At 46.7% G+C, this 12,565-nt stretch overlaps 1 protein-coding gene across 2 annotated transcripts in view; it reads right to left on the bottom strand.

Annotated features, from left to right (window-relative positions):
* pex14 (peroxisomal biogenesis factor 14) overlaps positions 1-12,565 on the bottom strand; it is a 281,432-nt gene that overhangs the window by 230,041 nt on the left and 38,826 nt on the right. For both annotated transcript variants that reach the window (XM_038773696.1, XM_038773697.1), the window contains exon 2: positions 8,788-8,835. In XM_038773696.1, the coding sequence (XP_038629624.1) occupies positions 8,788-8,835 (48 nt within the window). The remainder of the gene's footprint in view (positions 1-8,787; positions 8,836-12,565) is intronic.

The raw sequence follows: 12,565 nt of genomic DNA, 5'->3' as shown, positions 1-12,565 counted from the left end.
TGAAAACAAGAATATAGTGGACAGCAAGCATGGGGAAAGGAGGGAACATTTCCCAAAGCCTTCCTTCCTTTTCATATCATCCATTAAGCTGCGTGCTGATGGTCTTTCATTTGTTACTGATTGACCTAGCATGGGGCACTGGGAGAAATTCTGAAATTTCTATCCAGCAGACCTTGCTTTTTTTTTTAAATCTAACAAATAACTACTCAAGCTCCCTTGGCAAGACCTCCACCCGGCCCCGGATCTTCTCCATCCACTCTGCACTGCTCCTTCTCCTGGTATGCAACAGACAACAAATCTTTCAGCATTACAGGTCACAATTTTTTTTCAGAAATTTAGACTTCCCACTTCATTTTTTTCCCAATTAAGGGGCAATTTAGCATGACCAATCCATTTACCTTACACATCTTTGGGTTGTGGGGGTGAAACCCACGCAAACACGGGGAGAATGTGCAAACTCCACACGGACAGTGGCCCAGAGCCGGGATCGAACCTGGGACCTCGGTGCCGTGAGGCAGCTGTGCTAACCACTGCGCCACCGTGCTGCCTTGTTTACAGGTCACAATTGAAGAAAATCATATATATCCTTCAACTGATAGTTATGCAAAGATGTCACATAAAGGTGTGTTAGATAATAATAATATTTATAAGTGTCACAAGTAGGCTTCCATTAATACTGCAATGAAGTTACTGTGAAAATCCCCTAGTCGCCACATTCTGGCATCTGTTCGGGTACACAGAGGGAGAATTCAGAATTCAGAAGGAGGGTAACACAGTCTTGGATCCAGGGGGGAGTGAACGGAGTCTTTAAGGAATTCTATAGTAAACTATACGAGTCGGAGCCCCTGACGGGAGCAGAAGGGATGAGGCCATTTTTGGACCAGTTGAGGTTTCCAACGGTGGAAAAGGACCTGGTGGAGGGGTTGGGGGCCCTGATTGAATTGGAGGAGATTATCAAGGGTAAAGAGGGCATGCAATCGGGTAAAGCCCCGGGGCCGGACGGTTACCAGGTAGAATTCTATAAGAGATTTTCAGAAATATTGGGCCCACTCCTGATGAGGACCTTCAATGAGGCTAGAGAGAAATGAACCCTCCCCCCAACAATGTCACTGGCTTTGATCTCATTCATTCTTAAACGAGGGAAGGACCCGGAACATTGCGGGTCATACAGGCCGATTTCGCTTTTAAACGTGGATCCAAATTGCTAGCTAAGATTCTGGCCACAAGAATTGAGGATTGCGTCCCAGGGTTTGTTAAAGGCAGACAACTCAATACCAATGTCCGGAGACTTTTGAATATTACGATTTCCTTAGAGGGAGATAAGGCGGAGGTGGTAACAGCGATGGACGCAGAGAAAGCCTTTGACCGGGTCGAGTGGGAGTACCTCTGGGAAACGCTGGGGAGGTTCGGGTTTGGTGAGGGCTTTATTGGCTGGGTGAAATTGATGTACCAGGCGCCTGTAGCAAGTGAATGTACAAACCGGCTGAGGTCGGGGTACTTCGAGCTTCATCGGGGAACGAGGCAGGGGTGTCCGCTCTCCCCATTACTATTTGCCCTAGCTATAGAACCACTAGCTATGGCGCTGAGAGCCTCGAGGAACTAGCGGGGACTGGTTCAGTGGGGGGTGGAATGATTGTACGCGGATACACGTATACGCGGATGATTTGCTCCCGTACATTTCGGACCCTGTGGAGGGGATGGGGGAGGTTCTGCGGATCCGGAGGGATTTTGGTATTTTTTCAGGGTACAAACTGAACATGGGAAAGAGTGAGTTGTTTGTGATCCAGGCCAAGGAGCAGGAGGAGAGACTGAAAGAGTTTCCGCTCAGGATGGTAGAGAAAAGTTTTTGTTACCTGCGTATACAGGTGACCAGGAAATGGAATGCCCTGCACAGGCTCAACAGGTTGGTGGAGTAAATGGAAGGGGACTTTAAAAGGTGGGACATGCTCCCACTGTCACTGGCAGGGAGGGTGCAGACTGTGAAAATGACTGTCCTCCCCAGAATTTTGTTTGTCTTTCAGTGCCTCCCCATCTTCATCCCCAAGGCCTTTTTTAAGCAGGTGAGTAGGATCATTGTGGCTTTGTGTGGGTGAATAAGACCCCGCGAGTAAGGAGATCGCTGTTGGAGCGCCCGGGGGGGAGGGGGGGGGGGGCTTTCCTGAAAAAACAGGTAGTGGCCTTTCCGACGCTGCCGCCATTGAGGATACAGGACAGGGTGGTCTCCGGCACCTGGGTGGGGGAGGGGAGGGTGTCGGATATCTACCAGGAACTACAGGAGGCGGAGGAAACCCCGATGGGGGAGTTCAAGGGCAAGTGGAAGGAGGAGCTAGGTGAGGAGTTGGAAGCGGGTCTGTGGGCAGAGTTAATTGCTCCTGTGCCAGACTCAGTCTAATTCAATTTAAGGTGGTCCACCAGGCACACATGACGGCAGCGAGAATGAGCACGTTTTTTGGGGTAGAAGACAGTTGTATGAGGTACAAGAGCAGCCCTGCAAACCATGTCCACATGTTTTGGGCATGCCCGGAGCTTAAAGAGCTCTGGCAAGGGTTCGGTAGGGCAATGTCCAAGGTGCTTAACACACGGGTGGTGCCGAGTCCAGGGATAGCAGTGGAGTGTCAGTAGACCCGGGAGTTCAGGGGGCGAAAGAGGCCGACGTCTTGGCCTTTGCCTCCCCAGTAGCCCGGAGACGGATTTTATTAATGTGGAGGGACTCAACGCCCCGGAGTGTGGAGACTTGGGTTACCGACATGGCTGGGTTTCTCAGCCTCGAGAAAATAAAGTTTGCCTTAAGAGGGTCTACGCTAGGGCTCTCTCGGAGGTGGCAGCCGTTCATCGACTTTCTCGGGGAAAATTAAAATGTCAGCAGCAGCAGCAATCCGTGGGGGGGGGGGGGGGGGGGGGTGAGTGCTTCATTGGGATGGTGTGGAAAGACTGGGTTGCGTGGGGTAATGTCTATTTAATTGTTATTGTATATTCTCTTTTTGCACTATATTAATGTTCACTCTAGTTTGTTTTGTTATTATGGTTACTACGGTTTTATTATGAAAAATTCTGCAAAACCTTAATAAAAATACTTTTTAAAAAAAAGAGGATTCTAACACATCTTTACATGACACTGTTCTTTCTCATCTCCCTCCCGCCACCCTGTGTGCCCACAAATCTGTGCCTGCATGTTTGCGTGTGCCCCTGCGCTTTCAGTGTATGGTGTCAGTTGCTATTTCCCTCCTCCGTCTCATCCTCTACTGCAGGGGTGGGCAAACTTTTCCATGCAAGGGCCACATTCAGAAATTCACAATTTTAAAGGGTCGCATAGTATATTAAGTAAAATAATTAATATTTAAAATAGCCAAAATAAAAGGTTTTTAAAGAAAAAAAAGCAATTAATTTTTATTAATTAATATTTTAAAGTAGAAACTTCACATGAAACACATGTTGTGCCGAGCAATGATCACCCTACTCAAGTCAACGTATCCACCCTATACCAGTAACCCAACAGCCCCCCCCCCCCCCATTAACATTAAAATTAATAAAATTAAAATTTAAAAAAAATATATATTTTTTTTTATGACTTGATCTTGGTGGGCCGCATGCGGCCCGCGGGCCGTAGTTTGCCCACCCCTGCTCTACTGCATCAAAGGTGCCTGCACTACCTCTATGCAAGTCTTTATTTGAGCAAGGAACTCTCAAATAGCTGACCTTCGGAATAATTGCCTTTCCTAATTTTTACACCCAAAAGCATTTGAGTTTAGTTGTTAATCAGTCTGTCAGCTCTAGTAAACACGTTCACCCAACTATCATGTGACAATTGTTTTGCTATAACCGTGCAGGGTCTCCTCAGTAAGATGCTACATTAATATTCAGTAAATGCTTCTGCGTTACTTGAACATGACTCCGTTGCTGTAAAACTGCTTTGTTTATATTTGGGGGGGGGGGGGGGGCCGCGGCGGAGGTTGGGGGATAATTTCATCAACACCCAGATCCACATTAAAACAAGTGCCCGCATTCAAGCTAAACTAGGAAGAGCTGTTAATTTCCCCCCCTTTAGCCTGTGATTATTTCCAAGGGACTGCTGCATTCACCAGTGGTTGCAGAGAGCTTCTGTAGGTCAGTGGCAGAAAAATCACTTCATTGCCCTGTCTGAGGCAAGAACGGACACCTCAGTCTCTCAAAGAACAAGGAAAACTACTGCCATCTCCAAGCCGAAGATTGAGAGCTAGCTACATGAGAAATCTAATCATGAATGACCTCCTGTTGTTTCAGTGCATCAGTCAAATACATACTCGTCCCTAACTCCCATCATTTTCCCCTCGACTCCTGTTTTCCCTATTCCCAAGTGTGACATATGAAGATTTCTATTGATTGCATGAGTGGGTCAGCATTAGAGAAAGCCTAAACGGAGCTACTCAAAAGCCTAAAAACAAACTTTAGTGGCCCCATCCTTTCTCAGAAATATAATCAAATTAGAGAGGTGGTCTGTAAGATATGAAGCATAAAAGATTTAGTCAAACTAAGGAATCCTACAGCAAAAGGTGGTGAGTGACTGTAACAGACAGACTCCGTATGCCTTTCTGATTTAAATACCCCCTTGATGTGTTTGAGAAAATGTCACAGTATCTCAAGGGAAGCTAAATGGTTAGTGGGAACAGCTACTCTGTCTCAGAATTAACTTCTGAAATGTCATTACTTTCACGGATATGCAAGATTGAAAGAGGGCAGAATAAGCATTAGGTACAATATGGAAGAGGTGCCGCAGAAGCAAAACAGAGGTGGTGTGAGTTAAAATTAAAAAAACACAAGGAGCAGGGAGAGAAAGGACCGTTCAACCCTTTAAAGTGCACCCGCATTAAACAGCCCCATCTGGAAAGTTGTTGTCACTGCTGAAATTCGGTTCGGGGCCAGGGGCATGGTTTGCTTCAGAAACAGCGAAGCAACAAAATCTGCCTGTTCGGACTCCTTGTGTGTCATTGTCAAAAGTTCCAAATTAGACAAGGGGAACACTTTCAGTATAAAATATATAAATAAATCATCTTTCCTTCTTCCTAAAGTTTATGTTTGTACACTTCTGAAAACAAAATATTCCTTCTCCCAGAAGCTAACAAAAGGAAAGCGCCCCTTATCTCTACATTGTGCTGTTTAACCCTAGCCTGATGCACCCCAAACATCCTCCCCCTTCTTCCCCCAAATCACTGTCCTACAAATGTCATATTCATAGAATTTACAGTGCAGAAGGAGGCCATTCGGCCCATCGGGTCCGCACCAGCCCTTGGAAAGAGCACCCGACTCAAGCCCACACCTACTCCACCACCCGATCCCCTTAACCCAGTAACCTCAATTAACCTTTTTGGACACTGAGGGTAATTTATCATGGCCAATCCACCTAACCCGCACATCTTTGGACTGTGGGAGGAAATCAGAGCATCCGGAGGAAACCCACGCACACACTGGGAGAATGTGCAGACTCCACACAGACAGTGACCCAAGCCGGGAATCAAACCTGGGATCCTGGAGCTGTGAAGCAACTGTGCTACCCACGGTGCCCCTTAACCCTCATACGTCACTGTATCAAATTTCACTGTCACATGGTTGCACATTCCACCACCCTGTGTTCTCTTGGAGTCGATCAGTATGCTATCCTTCTCACAGGACTCGATACTTTCCTGGTTTCATGTCATAGAATCGTAGAATACCTCCAGTACAGAAGAAGGCCATTTGGCCCATTGAGTCTGCACCGACCCTCCGAAAGAGCAACCTAACCTAGACCTATTCTCCCACCACAACACCCATAACCTATAACCCGATCCTTACATTTGGTCATTAAGGGGCAATTTAGCACGGCCAATGCACCTAACCTGCACACCTCTGGACTGTGGGAGGAAACCGGAGCATCCGGAGGAAACCCATGCAGACATGGGAGAATGTGCAAAATCCCACGCAGTAACCCAAGGTTGGAATCGTACCCAGGTCCCCATCGTCTGAAAATTTTGAAATGGTGCCTTTTACACCTAAATGCCCCGCTGGTTCACTGTCTGTGCAGAGTCTGCACGTTGTCCCCGTGTCTGCGTGGGTTTCCTCCGGGTGCTCTGGTTTCTTCCCACAGTCCAAAGGCGTGCAGGTTAGTGGGATTGGCCACGCTAAATTGCCCTTAAGTGTCCAAAAAAGGATAGGTGGTGTTACGGGGACAGGGTGGAAGTGGGGGCTTAAAATGGGTCAATGCAGACTCGATGGGCCGAATGGCCTCCTTCTCAACTGTATGTTCTATGCATCAAGGAAATCAGGGAACTCCACAACAAACCTTCCTCTAATTCAAAAATGCCTTTTGGAAATCCATGTACACACATCAGCCACATTACTCTCATTAATCCGTTTCCTCACCAAAAACTGAATCTCCAAATAGCCCACAACTGGACATGGATCCACCAATGGAACCTGTCGAGTCTGATGGAAGAGGTAAAGAGGGGCCGACAGAGGTGGGACTCACTCCCACTCTCCCTGGCGGGGAAGTGCAGACAATTAAGATGAATGTATTGCCCAGGTTCCTCTTCTGATCAGTCCCGATCTTCATTCCCAATGCCTGCTTTACTAAGCGGTGTTGTGTGTGTTAAGCGGAATGGGCAAGAAGTGAGGAGCGCTCCTGTACGGGCATATCCCTCCGGGGGCTGGCCCACTCCCATTCCCCCCAGCCAAGTACTCAAGAAACCCAGTGGCGGTGGCCACGCTGAGAAAGTGGAACCAACTCGGGCATCATTTCAGATGGTAACCATGTCCACCATGCAAGAACCATAAATTCACCCCGGCGACAGTAGACGCCTCCTTTAAAAGGTGGAGACAGGACAAAGGGACACTTACGGTAGGGGACTTGTATATAGACAGCAGAGTTGCGACCCTGGGGGAACTGACGGAGACGCTCCAGCTCCCAAAGGGAACAAACTGCGATATATGTAATTAAGCAACCGTGAGCAAACTAGGGGATGGTAACTACGCCGCCACGTACGGACGGCTACTAGAGGTGGTACGGTCACCACTGGACGAGACACAGGAGAAATGGGAGGAAGAGCTAGGGAGAGGACTATGGAGCAAAGCACTGCATAGGATGGATTCCACCTCCTCATGTGCAGGGCTGAGAACTCAGCTGAAAATAGTGCACAGAGCGCACTTGACAAGAACACAGGCGTGGGCTCTTCCAGGGAGATGGAGAGCAAATGTGAATGGTTCTAAGGGAGCCCGGCCAACCACACCCAAATGCTCTGGTCTTGTCCCAGACCCGTCAGGTACTGGACTGCCTTCTTTGAGGCCATGTTCAAGGTTGTGGGGGTGAGGGTGGAGCCCTGCCCACTAGTGGTGGTCTTCAGGGTATCAGAACAGCCAGAACTCTTTACCCGGGGGGACATCCAAAGCAAAGGACTGGCTGTCTGACCGAGTGGAATTCTTCAAATTGAAAGAAATAAATTTCTCTATTCGGTGATCATAGATTATCATAGAATTTACAGTGCAGAAGGAGGCCATTCGGCCCATTGAGTCTGCACTGGCTCTTGGAAAGAGTACCCTACCCAAGGTCAACACCTCCACCCTATCCCCATAACCCAGTAATCCCACCCAACACTAAGGGCAATTTTGAACACTAAGGGCAATTTATCATGGCCAATCCACCTAACCCGCACATCTTTGGACTGTGGGAGGAAACCGGAGCACCCGGCGGAAACCCACGCACACACGGGGAGGATGTGCAGGCTCCGCACAGATAGTGACCCAGCGGGGAATCGAACCTGGGACCCTGGAGCTGTGAAGCAATTGTGCTATCCACAATGCTACCGTTCTGCCACAAGACGTGGAAGCAATTCAAGCAAGCCTGTACCAAGACCTGTTTGTGACTAACAACCAATGGGAGATGTGCAAGGAGACTAGGACTGGAACAGATAAAGGAACAAAGAAAAGGGGGGGGGGAACGGGTGCGATCACACCGAAAGCATGCCCAGGTGACACCAAACACGCCAAGGAGGCAATTTATACAAAGTAGAAACGACACGGGTGGGGTAGCCAATTATGGGGGCCTGAAGCCAGGGCCCTCTTCTCTCTTACACTCCTGTACATACCCTTGTACATTACTATAGTTGGGTCTTTTCTTGATTTTGTTATTGTGTCTGTATATAGAGATACACACACACTCTGTAGATATCTCTGTATTACTGTGTAATGACCCTTGCAATATTATAAATGCAAACTAATAAAAAATACTTTTTTTTAAAAATGCGATCTGCTGTAACAAATCCATGCTGGTTTTCCTTAGTTACTCATCATGTCTAAGTGACAGATACCTTTGTCCTGGATTATTGTTGCTAAAAGCTTTCCCACTCCAAGGTTAAATTCACTGGCTTATAATTGATGAGTTTATTCTTACACCCTTTTTTGAACAAGATTTTTTTTTTTTGCAATTCTCCAGTCCTCTGGCACTACCCCTGGAGGACTGAGAGAGTTTGGTATTTGTTGGTGAAGGGGGTGCTGCTGACAGCAATGGCGAAGGCGACCTTATGCGTATAAACCACATGCAATATTCGGTGGTGCTTTAATGTCACAAAAGCTTTTCTTTTGGGTAAACCAGCGCTGCTCAGCTCCAGTCCCCTGCTGCTGCATAACAGGATTTTCCCTCGACTGGCACAGGGTAAACAAAGGCTCGAGGTTCTATGGAATTGTCAAAAAAGTAATTTCTCATTTAAAACATTATGTTTATGAGTCGGCTATTGTCATGAAAAGTTTCCATAAACACAGTTTCAAGAATGTTTGATGACTTACCAGCTGTTCCCTTGGGGCAGCATCCTCCCTCCCTGGGGGAGTGTCTGACTGTGAACAACAGAAAGATTAAGTTAGAGCGTCACCCACTGGATGATTTGTGAACAGAACTACATCAAACTAGATTGTTCAGTACAAGAAGAAATGTACTACTGAGGGGCCAGGAAGAAATAACAAAAAAAATTGATGAAAAATCAAAAGCGTTTTGATTGCTAGGCATCTCTCTGCCGTACAAAAAAAACTTCCATATTCTCCTCAGTGTTTCTGCCTGAGGTCCTGAACTATTGCCAGATGTCTACCAGTGTCAAATCGATCGGTAACTGTCATTGCAGGCCCTACCTAGGCTGAACCATCTCTTAATGGTCTTCCCTTTTTGCATGGAAATTCTTCAGTGCTTCCTTCAAGACAGCCCAGCTAGATCTGCAAATTCAGTCAAGGGAATTAACTTGCTGTTAATTTGGCACAGCACAGGAGGACGCTGACATGCTGTCACATTCGACTGCCCACATCAGTTTCAACTCCACACCAAAGGGCCACTATATTTTACCCATGGCAACAAAATGTAACTTACTTCTGGGAGAAATAACAGGGGAATAAAAGCATTATTGCGCTTGGGCCGGGTGACATCACCGGCCATTCCAACACCAAAGCGCGAGCCAAATACAAGAGTGAGCTTGTCCCTACATTACCCAGACGCAGTCAGGATAAACATGTTGAGTTCTTATGATTTCGGCACCAAATGAGCGTTAATTCTACTTTAATGGCAATTCCAAGAGGCTTCACATTATTTATTTTAAACAGAATTTCAAGTCTTAATAAGGAAATGAATAGATGCTCAGCAAACTGAAGCGCGTATTATTTTCCTTTTGTCTTTTCAGATCGAGGCGTGTGGGGGCGGGGGTGGGGGGGGGGGGGGGGGGGGGGGGGAAAGAGTAGTGCTGGAGAACACATTATAGCTGTACGTTTCATATTCAGCAGCACCAGCAAGCTCTCTGCGGGCAAGTATAGCGGGCAATGGTGAAACACACAAACGCCCCATCGCTCTGCTTTTAAGGAGAAATTGCATTCTTTCAAACTACAATACAAAATAAAAATAGCACACAAACATCTCAGTTATTTGCTGGTGCCAGCCTGAGTTTAAAAGGAGCTATTCAATATCAAAGTCTGACTTTCAAAGGCTGCACGATCTACGTTTGCATGGGTTAGGCGTCAGAACTGCGGGTACTAATTACAGCGTTACAATGCCCTTGCTCCGCGCTTTTTAGTTTTAAGATGCTCCTCAGAGCTGCCTGTTAGCTATGCATTGCGTGTAAATTTCCACCATCCTGTCTCCTTTCCCTCCCCTTCCCCACCAACCCAATTAAACCAAGATAGGTTGACCCATTTTTCCGGTGGACACGCATTGTAAATATTTCTAAATACGAGCTACTGCTCTTTTCTCATTTCTCAGTGCTGCAGAGGTGCGAGTTTCTGATCCACAGTTCCCAGTGCAGCCTGCAATGCAACTGTTTCCAGATATACTGTTTAACTGGACAATTATTTTATGGTGGGACATTGGCATACCGGTAACTTTACTGGACCAGTAATCCTAAAACCCAGGCCCAGGCCGACATCCTGGTGACACAGGTTTAAATGGCACCACAGAGGGTAATCTGAAATGGTCACCAACGTCACGATCAGATTGTTGTAAACCCCCATCTGCTTGGCTAATGCCCATCAGGGAAGGGAGTCTGTCCATACCTATCCAGGCCAACAGCAATGTGTCTGACTCTCACACCACCTCCGAAATGACCCAGCAAACCAGTCAGCAGTATCAAACTGCTACAGGAGAGTTGTAAAAGGAACAAAAATAAGGCAGTCCTACACCAGATAGATCGCAGTGGTTCTAGAAGACGACTCGCTACCATCTTCGAAGGGCAAATGGGTGTTGGGGGGGGGGGGAAAGAGTGGGAAAAAAACTGGCCTTGGCACCAACACATACCTACCATGAAAGAATAAAAAATTCCAGAATTTGAAATTCCATCAACGTTTGAAAATAATTAAGCAATGACTGGGACACGGCAGCCTTATCATTTACATTTGAAATTTCCACTGAGATTTATCAGGATTTGGAATTTTCTCCCGGAAAGGTTGGTGGCAGTTGATTATAGAATTCATTTTTAAAATAGGTATTTGAGGCGGAACTGACAGAATTCCAGAGAAAATACCAGGGCGGGGGACTAAGCGTGACTGCTCTTTCAAAGAGCCAGTGCAGTGGGCCAAAGCAGCCTTCTTCTGTGTTGTCACGTTCTACGTCTCTGTGCTTCTGCCCAACACCGCTCTCAACACAGCTGCCAGTTCCCAGGTCTCTGACACTCTCGATACAATCATTAGGTGCCTTAACTTTGTGAAACTCTTACAAACGCTAAGGCACCTTCGCATTGGCACGTTTCAGTTTGAATTCCACAAGATTTGCTGCAGGTGTGAGGGAGTACAGTGAGCCATCGGGGAGATCTCGGGGCTTTTCACAGTAACTTCATTGAAGCCTACTTGTGACAATATGCGATTATTATTATTATTTTATCTTCATATCTGCGACCAGGGCAAAAGTGGTTGCAGGAAAAATTTCAACTCTCACCACTCAGTAGTGTAGTGAATTCCTGCTCCAAGAAACACAACACTGGGTCATCAATTCGACCAATTTTTAAACTTGGCCATCATGCCGCGGACCAGCTTTATAGCGTCTCGGTGAAAGAATGGTCAGTATTTGGATTGCCTGAAACAATCGCGGAGGAAGGGTTTGTTCGCACCATGTACATTTACTGATTTAGGAAAGTACACATGCTTGGGGTCGCTACATAACAGAACGGAAACACTGCCCTCCTCGAGGACACTACCCATTTCCCCGCCCCGACAATGGGACTCTCAAAAAAAAACTCGCCTGCTCCTGAAGAGAAAGCATAAGTAATGTGGAATAAGTTAATAATTCAAAGTGATAGCGGGCTGGTTTAGCACAGTGGGCTAAACAGCTGGCTTGTAATGCAGAACAAGACCAGCAGAGCACGTTCAATTCCCGTACCGGCCTCCCCGAACAAGCGCCAGAATGTGGCGACTGGGGGCTTTTCACAGTAACTTCATTGAAGCCTATTTGTGGCAATAAGCGATCATATTATTAGATACTGCAAAAGAAAGTAATGCAATAATTCACAGAAAGAAAATAAGAAATGGCATTTACATAGCACCTTTGAGATGCTTTGTAGCTAATTCCAAAGTGTAGTCACCGGTGTAAGTCAATGTGCATTAAGATCCCACAAAGAGCAGTGAAAACAAATATCCAGATGGTCAGTTTTTAGTGGCATTGGTTGAGGGATACATGTTGACCAGGACAACAGAACTCCCTGGGCTTCTCGAGAAAGTGCCATAGGATATTTTGTCAACTTTTTAAAAAATAATATTTTATTAAGGTATTTGCAAATTTTTATAACAGTAACAAAAACAATGACATCAACATGGTAAAATAAACATTTCTCCCCCCCCCCAGCCCTATCTTCACGCACCTCAACCACACAACAATCCCCCCCTCCCCTTGGAATACTGACATTTTAATTTTCCCCGAGAAAGTCGACGAACGGCTGCCCCCTCCGGGTGAACCCTAACATTGACCCTCTTAAGGCAAACTTGATTTTCTCGAGGCTGAGAAACCCAGCCATGTCACTAACCCAGGTCTCTACACTCGGGGGCTTCGAGTCCCTCCACATTAACAAGCTCTGTGTCCGGGCTACTAGGGAGGCAAAGGCCAGGA

Source organism: Scyliorhinus canicula, chromosome 16, assembly GCF_902713615.1.
Source record: "Scyliorhinus canicula chromosome 16, sScyCan1.1, whole genome shotgun sequence".
Lineage (NCBI taxonomy): Eukaryota > Metazoa > Chordata > Chondrichthyes > Carcharhiniformes > Scyliorhinidae > Scyliorhinus > Scyliorhinus canicula.
Note: the sequence above shows the minus strand (reverse complement) of the source record. Positions and strands in the feature narration are given on the sequence as shown.